General features: G+C 34.4%; 3 protein-coding genes across 3 annotated transcripts; 2 read left to right on the top strand and 1 right to left on the bottom strand.

The window, feature by feature from the left end:
- Positions 1–1,797: 1,797 nt before the first annotated feature.
- LOC123214977 (protein GOLVEN 7) lies at positions 1,798–2,600 on the bottom strand. Its single transcript, XM_044635003.1, has 3 exons — positions 2,342–2,600; positions 2,205–2,248; positions 1,798–2,122 (listed from the first exon to the last, which is right to left on the bottom strand). Exons 1-3 carry the CDS (start codon positions 2,430–2,432, stop codon positions 1,841–1,843), a joined length of 417 nt encoding a protein of 138 aa, XP_044490938.1. The 5' UTR covers positions 2,433–2,600; the 3' UTR covers positions 1,798–1,840.
- Positions 2,601–5,275: 2,675 nt separating this feature from the next.
- Positions 5,276–7,968, top strand: LOC123213912 (alpha/beta hydrolase domain-containing protein 17B-like). Its single transcript, XM_044633539.1, has 6 exons — positions 5,276–5,872; positions 6,021–6,057; positions 6,195–6,431; positions 6,547–6,594; positions 7,088–7,539; positions 7,681–7,968. Exons 1-6 carry the CDS (start codon positions 5,571–5,573, stop codon positions 7,751–7,753), a joined length of 1,149 nt encoding a protein of 382 aa, XP_044489474.1. The 5' UTR covers positions 5,276–5,570; the 3' UTR covers positions 7,754–7,968.
- A 515-nt stretch (positions 7,969–8,483) lies between these two features.
- LOC123213910 (heat shock protein 90-5, chloroplastic) lies at positions 8,484–15,029 on the top strand. Its single transcript, XM_044633537.1, has 19 exons — positions 8,484–8,834; positions 9,092–9,165; positions 9,477–9,602; positions 9,682–9,775; positions 9,869–9,952; positions 10,074–10,217; positions 10,603–10,719; positions 11,146–11,190; positions 11,272–11,352; positions 11,514–11,618; positions 11,695–11,835; positions 12,305–12,397; positions 12,568–12,645; positions 12,731–12,985; positions 13,461–13,563; positions 13,646–13,820; positions 13,898–14,003; positions 14,377–14,466; positions 14,561–15,029. Exons 1-19 carry the CDS (start codon positions 8,574–8,576, stop codon positions 14,768–14,770), a joined length of 2,382 nt encoding a protein of 793 aa, XP_044489472.1. The 5' UTR covers positions 8,484–8,573; the 3' UTR covers positions 14,771–15,029.
- The last annotated feature ends 697 nt before the right edge of the window (positions 15,030–15,726 follow it).

Below are 15,726 nucleotides of genomic sequence, written 5' to 3'. Positions count from 1 at the left end.
TTTGAAAATTCGAAATCAAATTATTTTGAGCCAACAGATTCATTTTTTACGATCTCTTGTTTCCACATATGAATAATATATGAATAATTTAGTTTATTGTACATGAATATGAATAACCACGTATGCATACATCATATGAAATATATACATCTATATAAAATCTAGTCATGACATTTAAAGTTTAAGAATCAATAATACACTAGTATGAATCATTGACTACATTAATTTTAAATACCCATGTGATTAATTAAAATTATTTATATTGAAAAAATTAGTTTACTAACCGTTAATTCACATTTATACTTTAATGATATGATTTTTATAATTACTTACACTAATAATATCTTATGATAATCAACAAAAACATTCAACATATTTTCTATATGATGTCATTATTTACATAAGTGAGAATATGGGCTAGAAGGCTTGCAATTGTAGAGTCATAAGGTTTGAGTCAAGACTCTACAGTTCAAGTTGTCCACAAAGGAGGGGCCTTCAGTAAGGTTGAATTCGAACTGAGCTCATTTGAGTTCGGTTCGAATAAATTCGAAACGAGTTAGCCGTATACGAACTTAAGCTCAAACTACTCGTCAAAATTTTTAATTAAAATTTTTGATAAAAACGACATCGTTTTGATCAATATGTATTAAAATGATATCATTTTAATAACAAAAAACTAGTCAAATTGAATTCGAATTGAGTTTGAGCTTGACTTTTACAAACTCAAGTTCAGCTATATGTAAACCGAGTTAAGTTCGAATTCGATTCAGTTTGAATCTAACCCTAGCCTTCAGGTTGACAAGTTGAATATTTATTTGATCAAGACCAACAAGTTTGTTAAATTTGAAATGAATTGGATTGTTGAGTTAGAAACTAAGCTCGGCTGAATAGAGTAAACAAATAAGTAAAAAATTATGCTTCTTCGAACAAATAAGAGTTAATAATTATTTTGTAGAAGTAAAAAATAGAAATGAGATGTAATCGTATAATTGTTTGTCAAAATTCATCTTTCATATTTTTCATAGATGAAAAGACTCTTATCCACAGTCTGGATTAATATTTACAAGAAAAGGATTTGCTTAGCCCATGTGGGCAAATGTGGGAACATGATCTAAATCCAGTGAAACTCTTATCACTGATAAAGAGAGAAACAAAGTGATTTTCCAATTTCGAGTTGCAATGACACGAGTGAAACTTCAACTCAATCATGTTGAAACGACAACTCCAAATAAAACGATAAAGCCTTCTCTCTGTAATGCAATAGTAGTACGAGCACCAACAATTTGTTGTTTTTATTAACAATTGGAAACACAAGTAAGACTGGCTCCTACGTAATACCCTGTAACCAGTAATTCCAGTAAAAAGATCAGGTTGAAAACGCCTCCACGTGCTACCCTTCTTCAATTTCCCTTCCTAGCTACTTCATTCACCATCCAATTCAGCTTGTGGCTGGTCTTTAAATTAGCAACTGCATTTCAGGTTCTTCAATTCGTCTAGCTCATGTTACTGTGTTATGGGAGACATCTGATTTGACTAAACCGTAGCTGCTTTCTTATCTACCCCACCCATTTAGGTTTCCTTGGGATGCATGCAAGTGCAACTCTACCTTCTTTTCACTGATTTATTCAGCTTAATCTTCATTTTCTGTTTAAACTAAAATGAAAACTGGGTAATTTAGTTGTTTATTAACTCTTTCAAAATTTCTGATTACAATGCATTGCGGAAAAACAAGAACTGCGCACAATATATCATAATTCTTGAGGAATGAAAAAAGTGGAAACAGAAGGAAAACGGGAGTTTGAAAGCAGAAAATTGATATTCATAATTCATGCTTTACATATTAATTATTCTTAGGTGGGTGGTGCCTGGGTGCACGATAATCAGCATTGAAAGCTACAAATTCTTTCTGATCCATTTCTTTAGAAAATTGATGGCTAACTCTATTTCCACTTGCTGCATTTGACATCTTCTTCCTCTGGTCTTCAACTTCTCCAGATGCAAATGGACTCGTCTGTCCAGAAACACCAGACTCCTTCACCTTCTGAGCGACGGTGCCCATTCTCCTTCCACCAAGTCTTTTGTCTTTTCCAACAGTTGAAGTAAGCTCGCCATCAAAGTATCCCTACAGAGAACATGAAAAGCTTTTCAAAAAACCCTTGTAATTAACTATAAGATAATGATAAAAAAAATCATAACGTCTTTACCTTCCCCTTTGAAATATCATCAACTTCAACAGTTGCATCGCCATCTAAAAACAAATTAAAACAATTAAGTGAGTTGAAACTAAGATAATAGTTTTCGCTGAGGTGAGGAGAAGGAAAATGGATATAGTGAAGTGTACCTTGATGATGTGCATGAGCTGTAATCCTGGAGAAGGACGAAGTAGTAAAAAGAAGTAAAAAAAGAAAACATGTTAACTTCAATGGAGCCATCGATCTGTTTCTTCTTAATTTGCTTGGTAGCTAGGGTATGTTTGTTGCCGAAATCAGGCAAGGGGAGAGAGATATATGAAGGCACAAAACAGTGTATTTATATAGAGACTAGCCCAAGTAAAGTTAGGAGAGGAACTATGGTTCCAACATCCTCCCTGCCTGCAGTAAAATGGTGGCTATTAATATTATAAACTAATAGACAATCTCGTAATAAATAACGACTGCATCAACTCTCGAGTCAGCCCATGTGTTGATTTGTATTGTATCAATTGAAACGAAAATCTCGAAGCGTTTATAATCACAGGAAAATCCGATGGTGGCAACAGGGAGATAGGGAAATCACACACAGAAACGTTCAAAAAATAAAACGAATTAAGCGAGAGGACCATTGATCAACTTAACAAGCGGTGGCCTGTTGGCTCATACGGTAGCGTGAATAGTAAGAAATGAGTGTTTTGCGCCTGTCTACCGCCATGCAAATTGCAATCAACGAGAAGAGCTTTGCTTGGTTTACGAGGAGGTTGGCATTCTGATTTAGTTAATTTATGGCTAAGTTTTCTATGTTTAATTATTATATATTTGAGAGGTTACAGTTCCCCGTGTATTTGAACATGAATTTTGAGTATTTCTATATATATATATATATTTTTTAATTAATTCATAGTTAGGCAGAATGACTGTTTTCCACCCTTAAATTTAAAAAGAAAAAGACATTTTCCCATCTATATTCAAATTATTTATTAATTTTAATTATAAAAGGTTATAAAGGTAATTTTATTTTTTTCATTATCTCCATTTTTTTATTTTTTATTTCTTCTTCTTCTTCACCTCCCTTTCCCCTCCATTCACAGCCAAGGATATTGTCATCGTCATTGCCATTCACGACTCTTTCTTCCTTAGAATAATATGGTTGCTGACAATTTTGTTAATTTATTTTTTAATTAATATTAATACTTCGAAAATCATTAATTAACTAACGGTATTTTGTCACACGCACAAAAAAAATTAATAGAAAAGAGTGTGGTACCCAAAAACAAAATTTAAATCGTGAAAAGGTGCGACAGTTTAGCTTGAACATTGGAGTTTGCTTCCAACTACTTATCATTTTATTGATTGATATTCAGTGGGTGGGTGTCCCTTGAGGACTGTGATACTAGCTTGAATTCTCAAAAGGTCTAAAGAACGGGCTGCAATATTTTTTCCATGCTTGGAAATTGTGCAAGTTCCATCTGTCCATCAGATTGTAGCCGAAACCATGTTGCTCCACATGAACACCACAATCAACAAAAATAACTCAAAAAGGCTCTCAAAGTAATTATCCAGAAGAAAACAGTAAGGTTGCTAATATATAAGCAAAGTCAACAAATAATTACGAAGTAAAAGTATGATTATTAACAAACTTTTGACAGCCGATCTTCTCTTAATTTTCTCGGATGTCAAATGCCAAAATGGTCACTCTTGATTTCGTGGGGTTCACATGAACTAGCTGATTTTGATAACTTCTAAGACCTCCTTCGTCTTCTTGATATCCATTTTCCATGAATTTTCTTGGTACATAGGGAACAAAAGAGTGAGATATACATATGTTTACATTATTTTTCTAGGGCCTAATATCTATGTTCCACCCAAACTTGTACAAAAAATCAAAGACCTAGAAACACTGTTTCTGTTTTTAGGCTATTGTCATTGACTAATCTTGTGAATCGGATCAATGAGTGGCCTAATCGAAGTCCTCGGATTACATAAATTAAAGGCTGACATATTTTCCCAAGTAGATTGTGCTTAACCAAAGCTTTGCAGTGATCATTATGTTATATGTATATATATATATATATATATATATAATACATATATATATCCCTTAGAGAAGGGTCAAAATGGTTGAAGAGATATATATATATAAATGATGAACCATGTTTCATTGGCATTCAATTAAGCATGGCGATTGTTCTGACAGAGCCGAGAAGGTGATTAATTACTTTCTCCCTTACGACCGCATGCTTGGGCTCTATTCCACAGATTCCACTCAGCAGGCATTACGAGAATTTTGATATTATCCATGTATTTGTAAAGCCCTGTACAATCATAAATGTGAAGATCTCATCATTTCATCAGCGAGTCTTGTTTTTGTGAGATGATTAGCTTAGCTAGCAATGGCATTCCATAAACATAAACTGGGTGGAAGTGGAAGCTGAGCTGTGCTGTGAGAAAATATATCAGTCAAAAGGAAAGATGGATTCTACTTATACATAATAATAACGAAGATGACCCACTTATATATATACATATTTATATTTTCTTATTTTTTTTTAATTGGCTATGGTCATTAGTCCCCCACTTATTCATCATTCATATTTGCTTTTGCTTCCATTTTGTAAATCCTTTTTCCCTTTATTTTATGTATATATGACAACAAAAGTAATGAAAGCAACTTTTCGTATTAATTATTACTAACTATATTGTAATTAAGTAATTTATTTTGTATAATCTTATCATATTTTATATATATATATATATATATATATATATATATATATATATATATATATATATATATATATATATATATAGAGCTTATTTTCTAGAATGGTAATTGGAAATTACGATAATAAATTCCTATATATAGGAGAGGATTCTTTGGCAAAAGAAGATTCAAACATTTAAACCATTTATTGCCATGCATTTTCTATACAAGATTTCATTTTTTCTGACTACGAAATTGAATTCTAAAAATTCAACATTGTAATTCCAAAAGGGATTTCAACTTTTTTTTTTAAAATTATTTAACCATTATACCTTTGAATTAACCCAGTTGGAAGCCGCTAATCACTCTTAAGGTTAATAACCGACAAAAATTCCCCCTCTCTATCTAACTTTGTCCTTTCGAGTTCTCTTTTTTCTTCAACCAAAAATCATAGCGCTTCCATTCATTTTCTCAAGAAACAAACACAAACCACCAAGCCCCATATTCCAGAATTTTAACTTGAACAATAATCTATTTGTTTCCTCTTTCTACACGCCAAGAAGCAACAAAAACACTCTGTAATATAGCTTAAGACTTTACCATGCAATTCTTGTTATCAACTTTTCACACATAAAAGTTATAATCTTGTATTTCCAGTGCTTTCTTCAATCCAAATGGGTACTGCAACATCATCTATGGCGGCCAAGTTCGCCTTCTTCCCGCCAAACCCTCCCTCGTATACGGTAATTGTTGATGAAGCAACTGGGAAACTCAGGATCTCAGATGTCCACCAGAGAGACGACGTGGATGTTTTAAAGTTGAACACCAAAAAAGGAAACGAGATTATTGCTTTGTACGTGAAGAACCCATCAGCTTCACTCACTGTGTTGTATTCTCATGGAAATGCTGCTGATCTTGGTCAAATGTTTCACATTTTCACCGAACTTAGTCTTCATCTAAACGTCAGCCTCATGGGGTTAGTATTTATAAACTTCTTAATTTTCTTTTTGCTCTCACAACTTCATTTATTAGAATTTACAAGTATGTTAAGGAATATTTTTATGTAGATATAATTGTATTAAATATTAATGAGAAGATGGGTTTGATTTTTTGTGCTAATTCAGGTACGATTATTCTGGGTATGGACAGTCTTCTGGTAAGGTATATTCCTGTCTTTTCTGTCTTGGAACTATGAAAAGTCAAAAATATAAACTTTCGCTCTTAAACCTACAAACTGTGATGTTTAAATTTCGGGAAAATAGTACTGTTGATTAAGTTGATATATTTGTGCCAATTAGCCAAGTGAGCAGGATACATATGCAGACATAGAGGCGGCTTATAAATGTCTTGTGGAGAGCTATGGAGTTAAGGAGGAAGATATAATATTGTATGGACAATCAGTTGGAAGTGGACCTGCTCTGGACTTAGCTACACATTTGCCTCGACTCAGGGCCGTCATTCTTCATAGTCCAATCTTGTCTGGTCTTCGTGTCATGTATCCTGTGAAGAGAACATTCTGGTTTGACATTTACAAGGTTTAATTATTCATGGTGCCTTATTTGGACCTTATGTAACTTGATATTTGATAGTTTAAGCAGTGAAAATTGTGCTTGTGATTGCATGATACTTATCTCGTTGTTTTTATTACAGAACATCGATAAAATCCCTCTGGTCGAGTGCCCAGTTCTGGTAATTCATGTGAGTTTATTTGTTTTTCAATCCTTTAAATTCATGCCTGAATAGTGCATTCCAGTTTCCTGGAACTATACCAGTTGTCAGTTGATTAATGAGGCTGAATTGAACTTGGGGTTCTAGGAATTTTTATATTAAGTTGGAGTTCAGATTGGTGTTGAAGCTTTTTAGAGAATTGGAGTTTAAAGTTTTGCTCCCATATAAGTTATACCTAAAAAGTCTTCGTTCTTTCAGAAGTTTGATGTCAAGATGTGTTTGTGTGGACCAATCTTGTATTCTGAAGCCTAAACCTTTTGTGAAATTGAATGTTTTGTGGCTTTTAATAATTACAATGCAATAGTTCAGATGGTTGACAGTTCACATAAAACCGAGCAGTGCACTGCAGCCTGAAATCCACTCTAAATATTTCTTTGTTTATAATGATGTATTTTCCATTCATCTATTTGTATGAAATTTGTCTGATACCGGCATGATTGTTGTTTGTGTGTGGTGTTCGCAGGGAACTGCAGATGAAGCAGTGGACTTTTCCCATGGTAAGCAGCTATGGGAACTATGTAAAGAGAAATATGAACCATTGTGGCTCAAGGGAGGGAACCACTGCAATTTGGAACTCTACCCTGAGTACTTTAGACATCTTAGGAAGTTTATATCAGCTATTGAGAAATTACCCCGCCTTCGAAACGTATCCGAAAAGACAGAAGATCAAGCAGATCAGCCCCAGAACTCCACAGACCAGAAAATGGAGAAGTCAAGGCTGAGCACAGACTACAGAGAAAAGGGTAGGCCTAGCACTGGACAGAGAGAAAAATCCAGGCTTAGCACAGACAATAGAGAGAAATCAAGAGCTAGTACTGACAAGAGAGAAAAGCCATCAAGAAGAAGCATTGATCGTTCAGGAAAGGCAAGGAACAGCTTAGATCACCCAGAAAGAGCTAGAAATAGCTTTGACCGGTCTGTTTTGAACTTTCTAATGTTCCCTCTGTTCTGTTTTTTCAGGAGGAAACCTTACTTAAACTGAGCTGTACTTATATTTCCTTTCAATTGTGCTTATAGTTATATGATATTGCTGATTTCTTGATTTGTTGATTGCAGGTTTGGAGATATGGTGAGGTCAGTTGGACTGTGTAATGTTGATTGCTTAAGGCAGACAGCTGCAGAGGTCTGATGTTGATTCTCAGTAACTTTTGCTTTTGCGGGCGATTATCTTCTTTGAGGAAAAACACAAATAATTGCAGCACCATTGGAGCTGAAAGAGCAGATGTTTTATAATATAAGCTATTGTAAAGTTCTGGATATCAGCTTATTTATCAATTGAATCTTCATAATTCAACAGAAAATACTGGCAGAAAGATTTGTAATTCTTGAAGTTGTGTCACTCTATCTTGAAGCTTTATCCTTGTTTATTTGATGAAGTACTTGTCTCTGAATCTTGTGAGGTCAAAAGTTTTACCAAGATTTGGTCATGAATAGCCAAATGACTATGTCACACCCAAGGTTTGCCGATTGAGTTAAAAATTCAATTTTTCCCATCATCATCTTAGTTTAAATTGATTGGGAAGTTGATAAAAGAAAAGAAATACCCTTTAATAAATTACTTACAGTTTCTTTCCATGGTGAAGTTAGAACTAGTTGACGGTTGACAGATTAAAAAACTAAAATGTTAAACTGTGAGGGTCCAAATTTATTTCGGAAAACCTTAGGTTGGGTATAGAAATTCGACTGATATAATATTTGAAAATTAAATGAAAAAAACATAAAAGATATGATATTGTTTAATGGTGAAATGGCAAAATCAAGGCCTTACAATTTCATGATCGTAGCTCCAAAACGCCACTCGCCAAAATTGCTTGTTTCTAGAACCATCTACTCAGGCTACACTTTACCCTTAAACCCCTTCATTATAGGGTTTTATCTCACTTCGAACTCCCTCTCCTATCTTCTTTCTTTCTGTCTCTTGGAGCTCTCTCTATTGTGTCGACGCCGAGATGGCTCCAGTTCTGAGCAGAAGCTTAGCCACTGCCTCTCTAGTTTCACTCCCATTTTCTTTTAAACACCCCAATAGCAAGCACTTGAATCTCAGAAGCTCTCTCTTCCCACAAAATGGTTTCAGAAGGGCCTTTTCTTGCTCTGCGATGAACTTGAATGCACGGAAGAAGAACAATCGCACCTTCGTCCGCTGTGAGGCCACTGTTGCGGAGAAGCAGGCCGCCGACGCTTCTGGTGAGAAGTTTGAGTACCAAGCCGAGGTGGGTCTCTCTTTGTTTTTCGAATTTTGTTTTATCAAGCTTTGTTTACTTTTGATGAATACTTCTTACTAGGTTATATTGGGTGCTTTTTTGGGTGTTATTTGAAAGCTTTTCTTGTTGTACGGATTTTGATTTGTTCATTTGTTTATATATTAGATTGAAGTTTCAGGCTTTTCTTGTTTAGTGTTTGCAATTATTTCATATATATCATTTTTGCCTTTGGTTTTCTGAAGAAATGAAATGTGAGATGATTGCAGGTAAGTCGTTTGATGGATTTGATAGTTCATAGTCTATACAGCCACAAGGAAGTGTTCCTGCGAGAGCTTGTAAGGTGAGCAAACGCACTACTAAATAGTCATATGATATTCCACGTGTAATCATACCATCACATATTGAATTTATAATTAATTCGGATTCTGATGCTGTGACTTCTTAATCATTGGAGATTAAGAACTTCAAAATTTATGGGGTTCTAGTGACAAGGAAGAAAGAATAACTTAATTAGTCTTATTCCTTGCTTGTTATCTTAGAAAAAGTAATTTTTTTGTATGTGAACGTCTGGTTGTGAACCTTGCATTCTGAAAGTGGTTGTGTTTCACTGTAGTGTATATGCGTACTTACTTCTTTTTTCTTGTGTTCCAGCAATGCAAGCGATGCTTTAGATAAGTTGCGATTTTTAAGTGTTACTGAGCCCTCTCTACTTGGAGACGCGGGTGACCTAGAAATACGCATCAAACCTGATCCAGAAAATGGGACCATCACCATTATGTAAGCTTTACTCTAATGTTCGTTTTCACATGTTTTCTCGATAAACAAGTGGAGTACTGAAAAATGATTGCATTGGCAGAGATACTGGTATTGGAATGACAAAAGAAGAGCTCATTGATTGTCTTGGAACTATTGCTCAGAGTGGTACTTCAAAGTTCCTAAAGGCTCTTAAGGTATTTGTTTATTTTTTATTGTTTACATTTGCAAATTTTTTGAGGTCACATTAAGTGCTCATTAATACTAACTTTGATGCTTCTCAACTGTAGGAAAATAAGGATATCGGGGCTGACAATGGTTTGATAGGACAATTTGGTGTTGGATTCTATTCTGCTTTTCTTGTTGCTGAGAAGGTACCATATGCTTCTCAAAACTAATATTTTGTGTTTTCGACTTCAATTCTTTTTTTAATTTTTGGCGTTCTTTTGGTTGTAAGTTGATCTGTGAGCTTGATTATGTGTTATGTGTAATTAGGTTGTTGTGTCTACAAAGAGCCCACGGTCAGATAAGCAATATGTTTGGGAAGCTGTTGCTGACAGTAGCTCTTATGTGATCAAGGAAGAAACTGAGCCGGAGAAGCTCTTATCCCGTGGAACACAAATCACACTTTATTTAAGGGTATTCTAGCCTTCTTTGTTTTCTTATTATAATATCTCTATATTGAGTGAAAGAGACTTTGTTTTCTTCTTTTTCATTTTAATTGAAAATAGAAATCAATATTTTGTTTTTCTGGTGCTTGTAACAATGATTGTCATCATTGCATTCATTTGACTCAAGTTTATGCATTGCTTGCAGATGTTATAGTTGCCTCTTGTTGTAAGCCTGTGCTATTTATTATTCTGTAAAATATAGATGGCCTTCCATTTTTTTATGAAGTCTATATCTTTCTACATTTAAATTTCAATATTTTCTATAAAAAATAATTCAAAAAAATTGTCGTGGGGCTTAAGTTAAGTGATTTAGAACCGCTGAAGGCTGCATAATAATTATAATTTTCTTGTAGGAGGACGATAAGTATGAATTCTCGGATCCAGGAAAGATACAGAGTTTGGTGAAGAATTATTCGCAATTTGTTTCTTTCCCTATCTATACATGGCTTGAGAAATCACGTACCATTGAGGTGAGAACATTTATGCTCTTTGTAGTAGTTGTAACATTTCCTCTTATCACAGGCCTTTTTTAGAAGGATTAAAAGGCCTGTAGATGGTCAGTTTTGTGTCTACTTATTTGCCATTGTACAATAAAGACATGGTGGTTGTTTCAGTCTTATCTTTTTTTTGGTGGTAGTGACTTTCTAACTGTAGTCTGCCTTCATGCCCTGTTTAAATCTGCCATCCGTTAGACACACAAATGTATATGGTCAATACAAGATTTGTTAGTGAATAGTATATTTTTTCTATGTTAGAATGCTTCATTTATTGATTAGATGATATTAATTATAGGGCAACTAATGTAATTCGTAAATTTCTTATCTAATTACCGAACTTGCATTATTTGCACAAGCAAGAGCTTTCTATTCATCCTTTCTAAATTTAACTTTGGGCAGGTTGAGGAGGAGGAAGAACCCAAAGAAGGGGAAGAAAAACCAGAGGTAAGCAACATGTTTAGTCCTGATCGTGTTTGTTGCATTAACATTTTCGTTTGTTAAGTGGGTTTATGTAATCTTTTCCAGGGTGAAAATAAAAGGAAGAAAACGACGAAAACTGAGAAGTATTGGGACTGGGAACTAACCAATGAAACAAAGCCTATATGGGTGAGTGTAATATGTCGCCATTGTATTGATTTGTAAAATATATATCGATTTTTGTTGTTATAAGAGTTTTTGCTGGATCGTGTTCTTCTGTAGTTATGTTTTTATTAGATTTTTTAATGGATAGGTGGGCTTATGTCGTATGTCTGTTCTCTTTATTGTAGATGCGAAATCAAAAGGAAGTTGAAAAAGATGAGTATCATGAATTCTACAAGAAGACTTTCAATGAATTTTTGGATCCACTTGCATATACTCACTTCACCACAGAGGTAGTGGAAATCTTGGGATTGTCAAATTGGATGCATTTGTGGTTAGGAGATTAACTATACTTTGGAAACTGTGCAGGGTGAGGTGGAGTTCTGGAGTGTTCTTTATGTTCCTGGAATGGGGCCTTTAAACAATGAGGATGTGATGAATCCAAAAACAAAGAACATACGATTGTATGTTAAGCGTGTATTTATCTCAGATGATTTTGATGGAGAGCTGGTAAGTTTTGCCAGATGGCATGGGATTCTTTGAGTAACTCTCTTTTTGAGTTTGAGTTTTATGTTCAATAATACTTTTTTTTTTTTGTGGTGAATCATTTTCTGAAAATGATTTCATGTCTTAATGGAAATGGAATTTATGTGTTTGCTTTTCACATGTGATTGAACAATCATTGCCCTCCTTATGGTTTGGCTAATATATAGTTTACCTAAGTAGCTATGAAACTTTTATTTTGGTTATCTATGTTTCTGTGAACGTATTCTATTGTAACATTATGATTATAAAGCAAGCTTCTAGCCTTTTTTTGGTAGGGGATAAGAATTAGAATGGAGACTTGAAATTTCGCAAAATTGTAGTAATAAAATTAATTGTTTTATGTCAAATGCTAAATTTAGTGAGACATCTCAATACATGGACATTATATACTAATTTTATAATAGGAATAACTTATTTGATGTTTGATTTGTAGTTTCCACGGTACTTGAGCTTTGTGAAGGGTGTGGTAGACTCAGATGATCTTCCTCTTAATGTATCTCGAGAAATCCTTCAAGAAAGCAGAATTGTAAGACATGAGTTTCCCATAATTTTCTTTTCATTGTATTCTGTACAACTTTGTGCCTAAAGTAGGGAAGAGCCTTGGGTCTTAAATTTAGCATTTGGGAGCCCTTGGTCATGTAGGAGTAATTCTTTTTCTTTTTGTTTATTATTCATTTCCTTACTGTTGACTTACAGGTAAGGATTATGAGAAAGAGACTCGTTAGGAAAACATTTGACATGATTCAAGACATTTCTCAAAGTGAAAACAAAGAGGTTGGTATAAACCAAAATATGCATTTGCTCTACTTTTTTCACCTAAATTGTTTAATTATGGAAAATATGGTTAAATTGATTACAGGATTACAAAAGATTCTGGGAGAACTTTGGAAGATTTTTAAAATTAGGATGTGTTGAGGATTCTGGTAACCACAAGCGCATAGCACCTCTGCTACGATTTTACACGTCAAAGAATGAAGAGGAATTGACAAGCTTAGATGAATATGTTGAAAACATGGGTGAGAAACAAAATGCAATCTATTACTTGGCAACAGACAGTTTGAAAAGTGCTAAGAGTGCTCCATTTCTGGAGAAGTTAGTCCAGAAAGATATTGAGGTATTTACTTTCTGTGGATTGTGCTGGTACTGTATGGGCATAATAACCATTATTATATCAAAGGCAGGTGTTGCATAAATTTTATTTTGTTTTAGTGATTGAAAATTACTGAGGATTGAATGCTGAATGACTTTATAGTCCCTTTGTGATCTGCATGGTCAACACTAACCAACTATAGGGTGGAATAAAGAGAGTAAAGCTAAAATAAGGTCTTTGCAGCTGTCTTCATATATAATTTTTACTTTTAGTGTTACAATTATCTATTTTCTGTTCAGACATCTATAAGTTACGGTTACTTTTTCTTCTTCTTCTGTGCTGATAGTAATTATGAGATGTAGCAGATGTTTCATTATTTGTTCTCTGGAACATTAATTCCATGTCTTTATTGTGGAAACTTACTGATTATGGCATTGTCATATTCTGTCTCTCTTTTTCTCTTTTGGTGGATTGACGTGGTACCATCATTTTGGCTTAGGTTCTTTATTTGATTGAGCCTATTGATGAAGTTGCCATCCAGAACCTGCAGATCTACAAGGAAAAGAAATTTGTTGACATCAGCAAAGAGGATTTAGAGCTTGGTTAGTTATGCTTCTCCACCATTATGATCATTCGTTTACAGTAATTTTTTTTTTTTTAAATTGCCATCATTTGGTTTGCCAGGTGATGAGGATGAGGTCAAAGAAAGGGAAACTAAGCAAGAATACAATCTTCTTTGTGATTGGATAAAGCAACAACTTGGTGATAAGGTGGCCAAGGTCCAAGTTTCAAAGCGACTGAGCTCATCTCCCTGTGTGCTTGTTTCTGGCAAGTTTGGATGGTCTGCCAATATGGAAAGGTTTGTAATGTTTTTCAGTAGTACCAACTATAGAAAGTCAACTGTCGTATATTTAATAAAATTTTCTGCTTTTGAAGGTTGATGAAAGCTCAAGCTCTTGGTGACACCTCAAGTCTGGAGTTCATGAGGGGAAGGAGAATACTGGAGATTAATCCAGATCATCCCATTGTTAAAGATTTAAATGTAAGACAACACTTAAATATTGTAGATCAGTTCTTGATAACCATTTTTCTGTTCCCTTTATACTGCCTTTTGAAGCTAACTGATGACATGAAATTGGAAAGTGCGTTGAAGATTCAATGGACATTGTGAAGCATAATTAAAAACCATCCTAATTAGTAAATAGTGATGTATATCTTTCTATAATATAGTGTTCTGAAATCTTTTCTCTGATAATATATTAAATGTTTGAATTGGAAGTACAGGTGCTTTACATCTGAGATTTCTCTCCGCATGGGCATTAGATTCTTCCAACGTAACTGTATCATTATATGTGGAAGTATCTGACAATTGTACAGTGATGTGATATGTAATATTGTGATTTCTTAATATGCAGGCTGCATGTAAAAATGCCCCTGATAGCAGTGATGCCAAGAGAGCTGTCGACCTTTTGTATGATACAGCTTTGATCTCTAGCGGATTTAGTGTAAGGACAAACCAGAAATCTTATTTCTTGTTACCATTTGTGCATAATTTCTATTAACTTCATGTTGACTCCTTGCCTTCTCTAAATTATGCAGCCTGACAGCCCAGCTGAGTTGGGTAACAAGATCTATGAGATGATGGCAATGGCTCTTGGAGGTAGATGGGGCAGATCAGAAGGGGATGATGAGGCAGAGGCACAAGAAGAGAATGCAGCAGAATCTGATGCAAGTGCTGATGAAACCTCGGAGACACAAGTTGTTGAACCATCAGAAGTGAGAACTGAGAGTGATCCTTGGCAAGACTAGACCCTTATTTTTGACCTATTGGAACAATTTTGGCACTATCCCATTACAGAAACCATGAATTCTAGAGGGTATAAATAGGAAGAAAAAGAGAGTGGGGGTGTGTTGTTTAGGAGGGATGCTCGTAAATTCTAGCGCAATGAGTATTGCTCGAACTAGTAATAATTTATAGTGTTGGCTGTACTGCTGAAAACTAAAGCAGAGTTATTATAGACTTGCATTCCATTGAATGGTTGGCAGAAATACAAAACAATGTTGACCACCTAATGCTCCACTTTCTCCATGGATTGAAACTCCGATTCTCAAAAGCTATGCCAAAAATGCTTAGTGTTTACCAATTTAGTAATCTTGTGCACCCGCAACGAGTACGGGATAAGAAAATGGTATATAATACACTAGATTTGGTGTTGCAATGAATTCTAAGGGTTAATTACAAAACTGAGTTATTTTATTTTTAACTCAAATACTTATACCGTTCACTCAGCTCAATAATTGGATTTTTTTTATTGATCATTTAAATCTCATCTCTAAACTAATATTAAACTATTTAATTTCTGATTTTATAAAATCAAAACATAATTAAAATATTCAAGATTTTCTGATTTTAACAACAGTTTTAATAGAAGAATCAAATTATGTTATTATGTTAGATCAGTAAATGTTGAAGTTTGCTTCTCAATTAATATTCCTGCTCCAACTTATTTTTTGTTATTATCTGATTGTTTTTCAATTTGACCTCGTTTGCTTCCATACACTTTTCATTAGTCTCAAATTGGGTTTTTCAATATGCAATAATGGGATTGAGCAAAAGAATCGGGTGGAATTGAAACCATACAACACTTGACATTACGGTTTGGATTCTTACCTGGAATCGACTTCAATCGGATAGGTTTCCGTTTCGAATTTTCAAGTCCTACATATTGAACAGGATTGTCGGAGAGCTAGATTGGTTTAGGCTG

This window comes from Mangifera indica, chromosome 4 (genome assembly GCF_011075055.1).
Source record: "Mangifera indica cultivar Alphonso chromosome 4, CATAS_Mindica_2.1, whole genome shotgun sequence".
NCBI classification, from domain to species: Eukaryota; Viridiplantae; Streptophyta; class Magnoliopsida; order Sapindales; family Anacardiaceae; genus Mangifera; species Mangifera indica.
This window is presented reverse-complemented; position numbering and strand designations above follow the sequence as displayed.

What these genes read in the sequence shown, in the direction of transcription:
- LOC123214977 (XM_044635003.1), bottom strand. Translation starts at nt 2,432, where the DNA reads ATGGCTCCATTGAAGTTAACATGTTTTCTTTTTTTACTTCTTTTTACT. An exon ending in AGCTCATGCACATCATCAAG is followed by an intron (nt 2,249 to 2,341) that starts GTACACTTCACT and finishes ATTTGTTTTTAG; the next exon opens with ATGGCGATGCAACTGTTGAA. An exon ending in ATGATATTTCAAAGGGGAAG is followed by an intron (nt 2,123 to 2,204) that starts GTAAAGACGTTA and finishes TGTTCTCTGTAG; the next exon opens with GGATACTTTGATGGCGAGCT.
- LOC123213912 (XM_044633539.1), top strand. Translation starts at nt 5,571, where the DNA reads ATGGGTACTGCAACATCATCTATGGCGGCCAAGTTCGCCTTCTTCCCG. An exon ending in CTAAACGTCAGCCTCATGGG is followed by an intron (nt 5,873 to 6,020) that starts GTTAGTATTTAT and finishes GTGCTAATTCAG; the next exon opens with GTACGATTATTCTGGGTATG. An exon ending in ATGGACAGTCTTCTGGTAAG is followed by an intron (nt 6,058 to 6,194) that starts GTATATTCCTGT and finishes TGTGCCAATTAG; the next exon opens with CCAAGTGAGCAGGATACATA.
- LOC123213910 (XM_044633537.1), top strand. Translation starts at nt 8,574, where the DNA reads ATGGCTCCAGTTCTGAGCAGAAGCTTAGCCACTGCCTCTCTAGTTTCA. An exon ending in AAATCACACTTTATTTAAGG is followed by an intron (nt 10,218 to 10,602) that starts GTATTCTAGCCT and finishes ATTTTCTTGTAG; the next exon opens with GAGGACGATAAGTATGAATT. An exon ending in CTCAAAGTGAAAACAAAGAG is followed by an intron (nt 12,646 to 12,730) that starts GTTGGTATAAAC and finishes AATTGATTACAG; the next exon opens with GATTACAAAAGATTCTGGGA.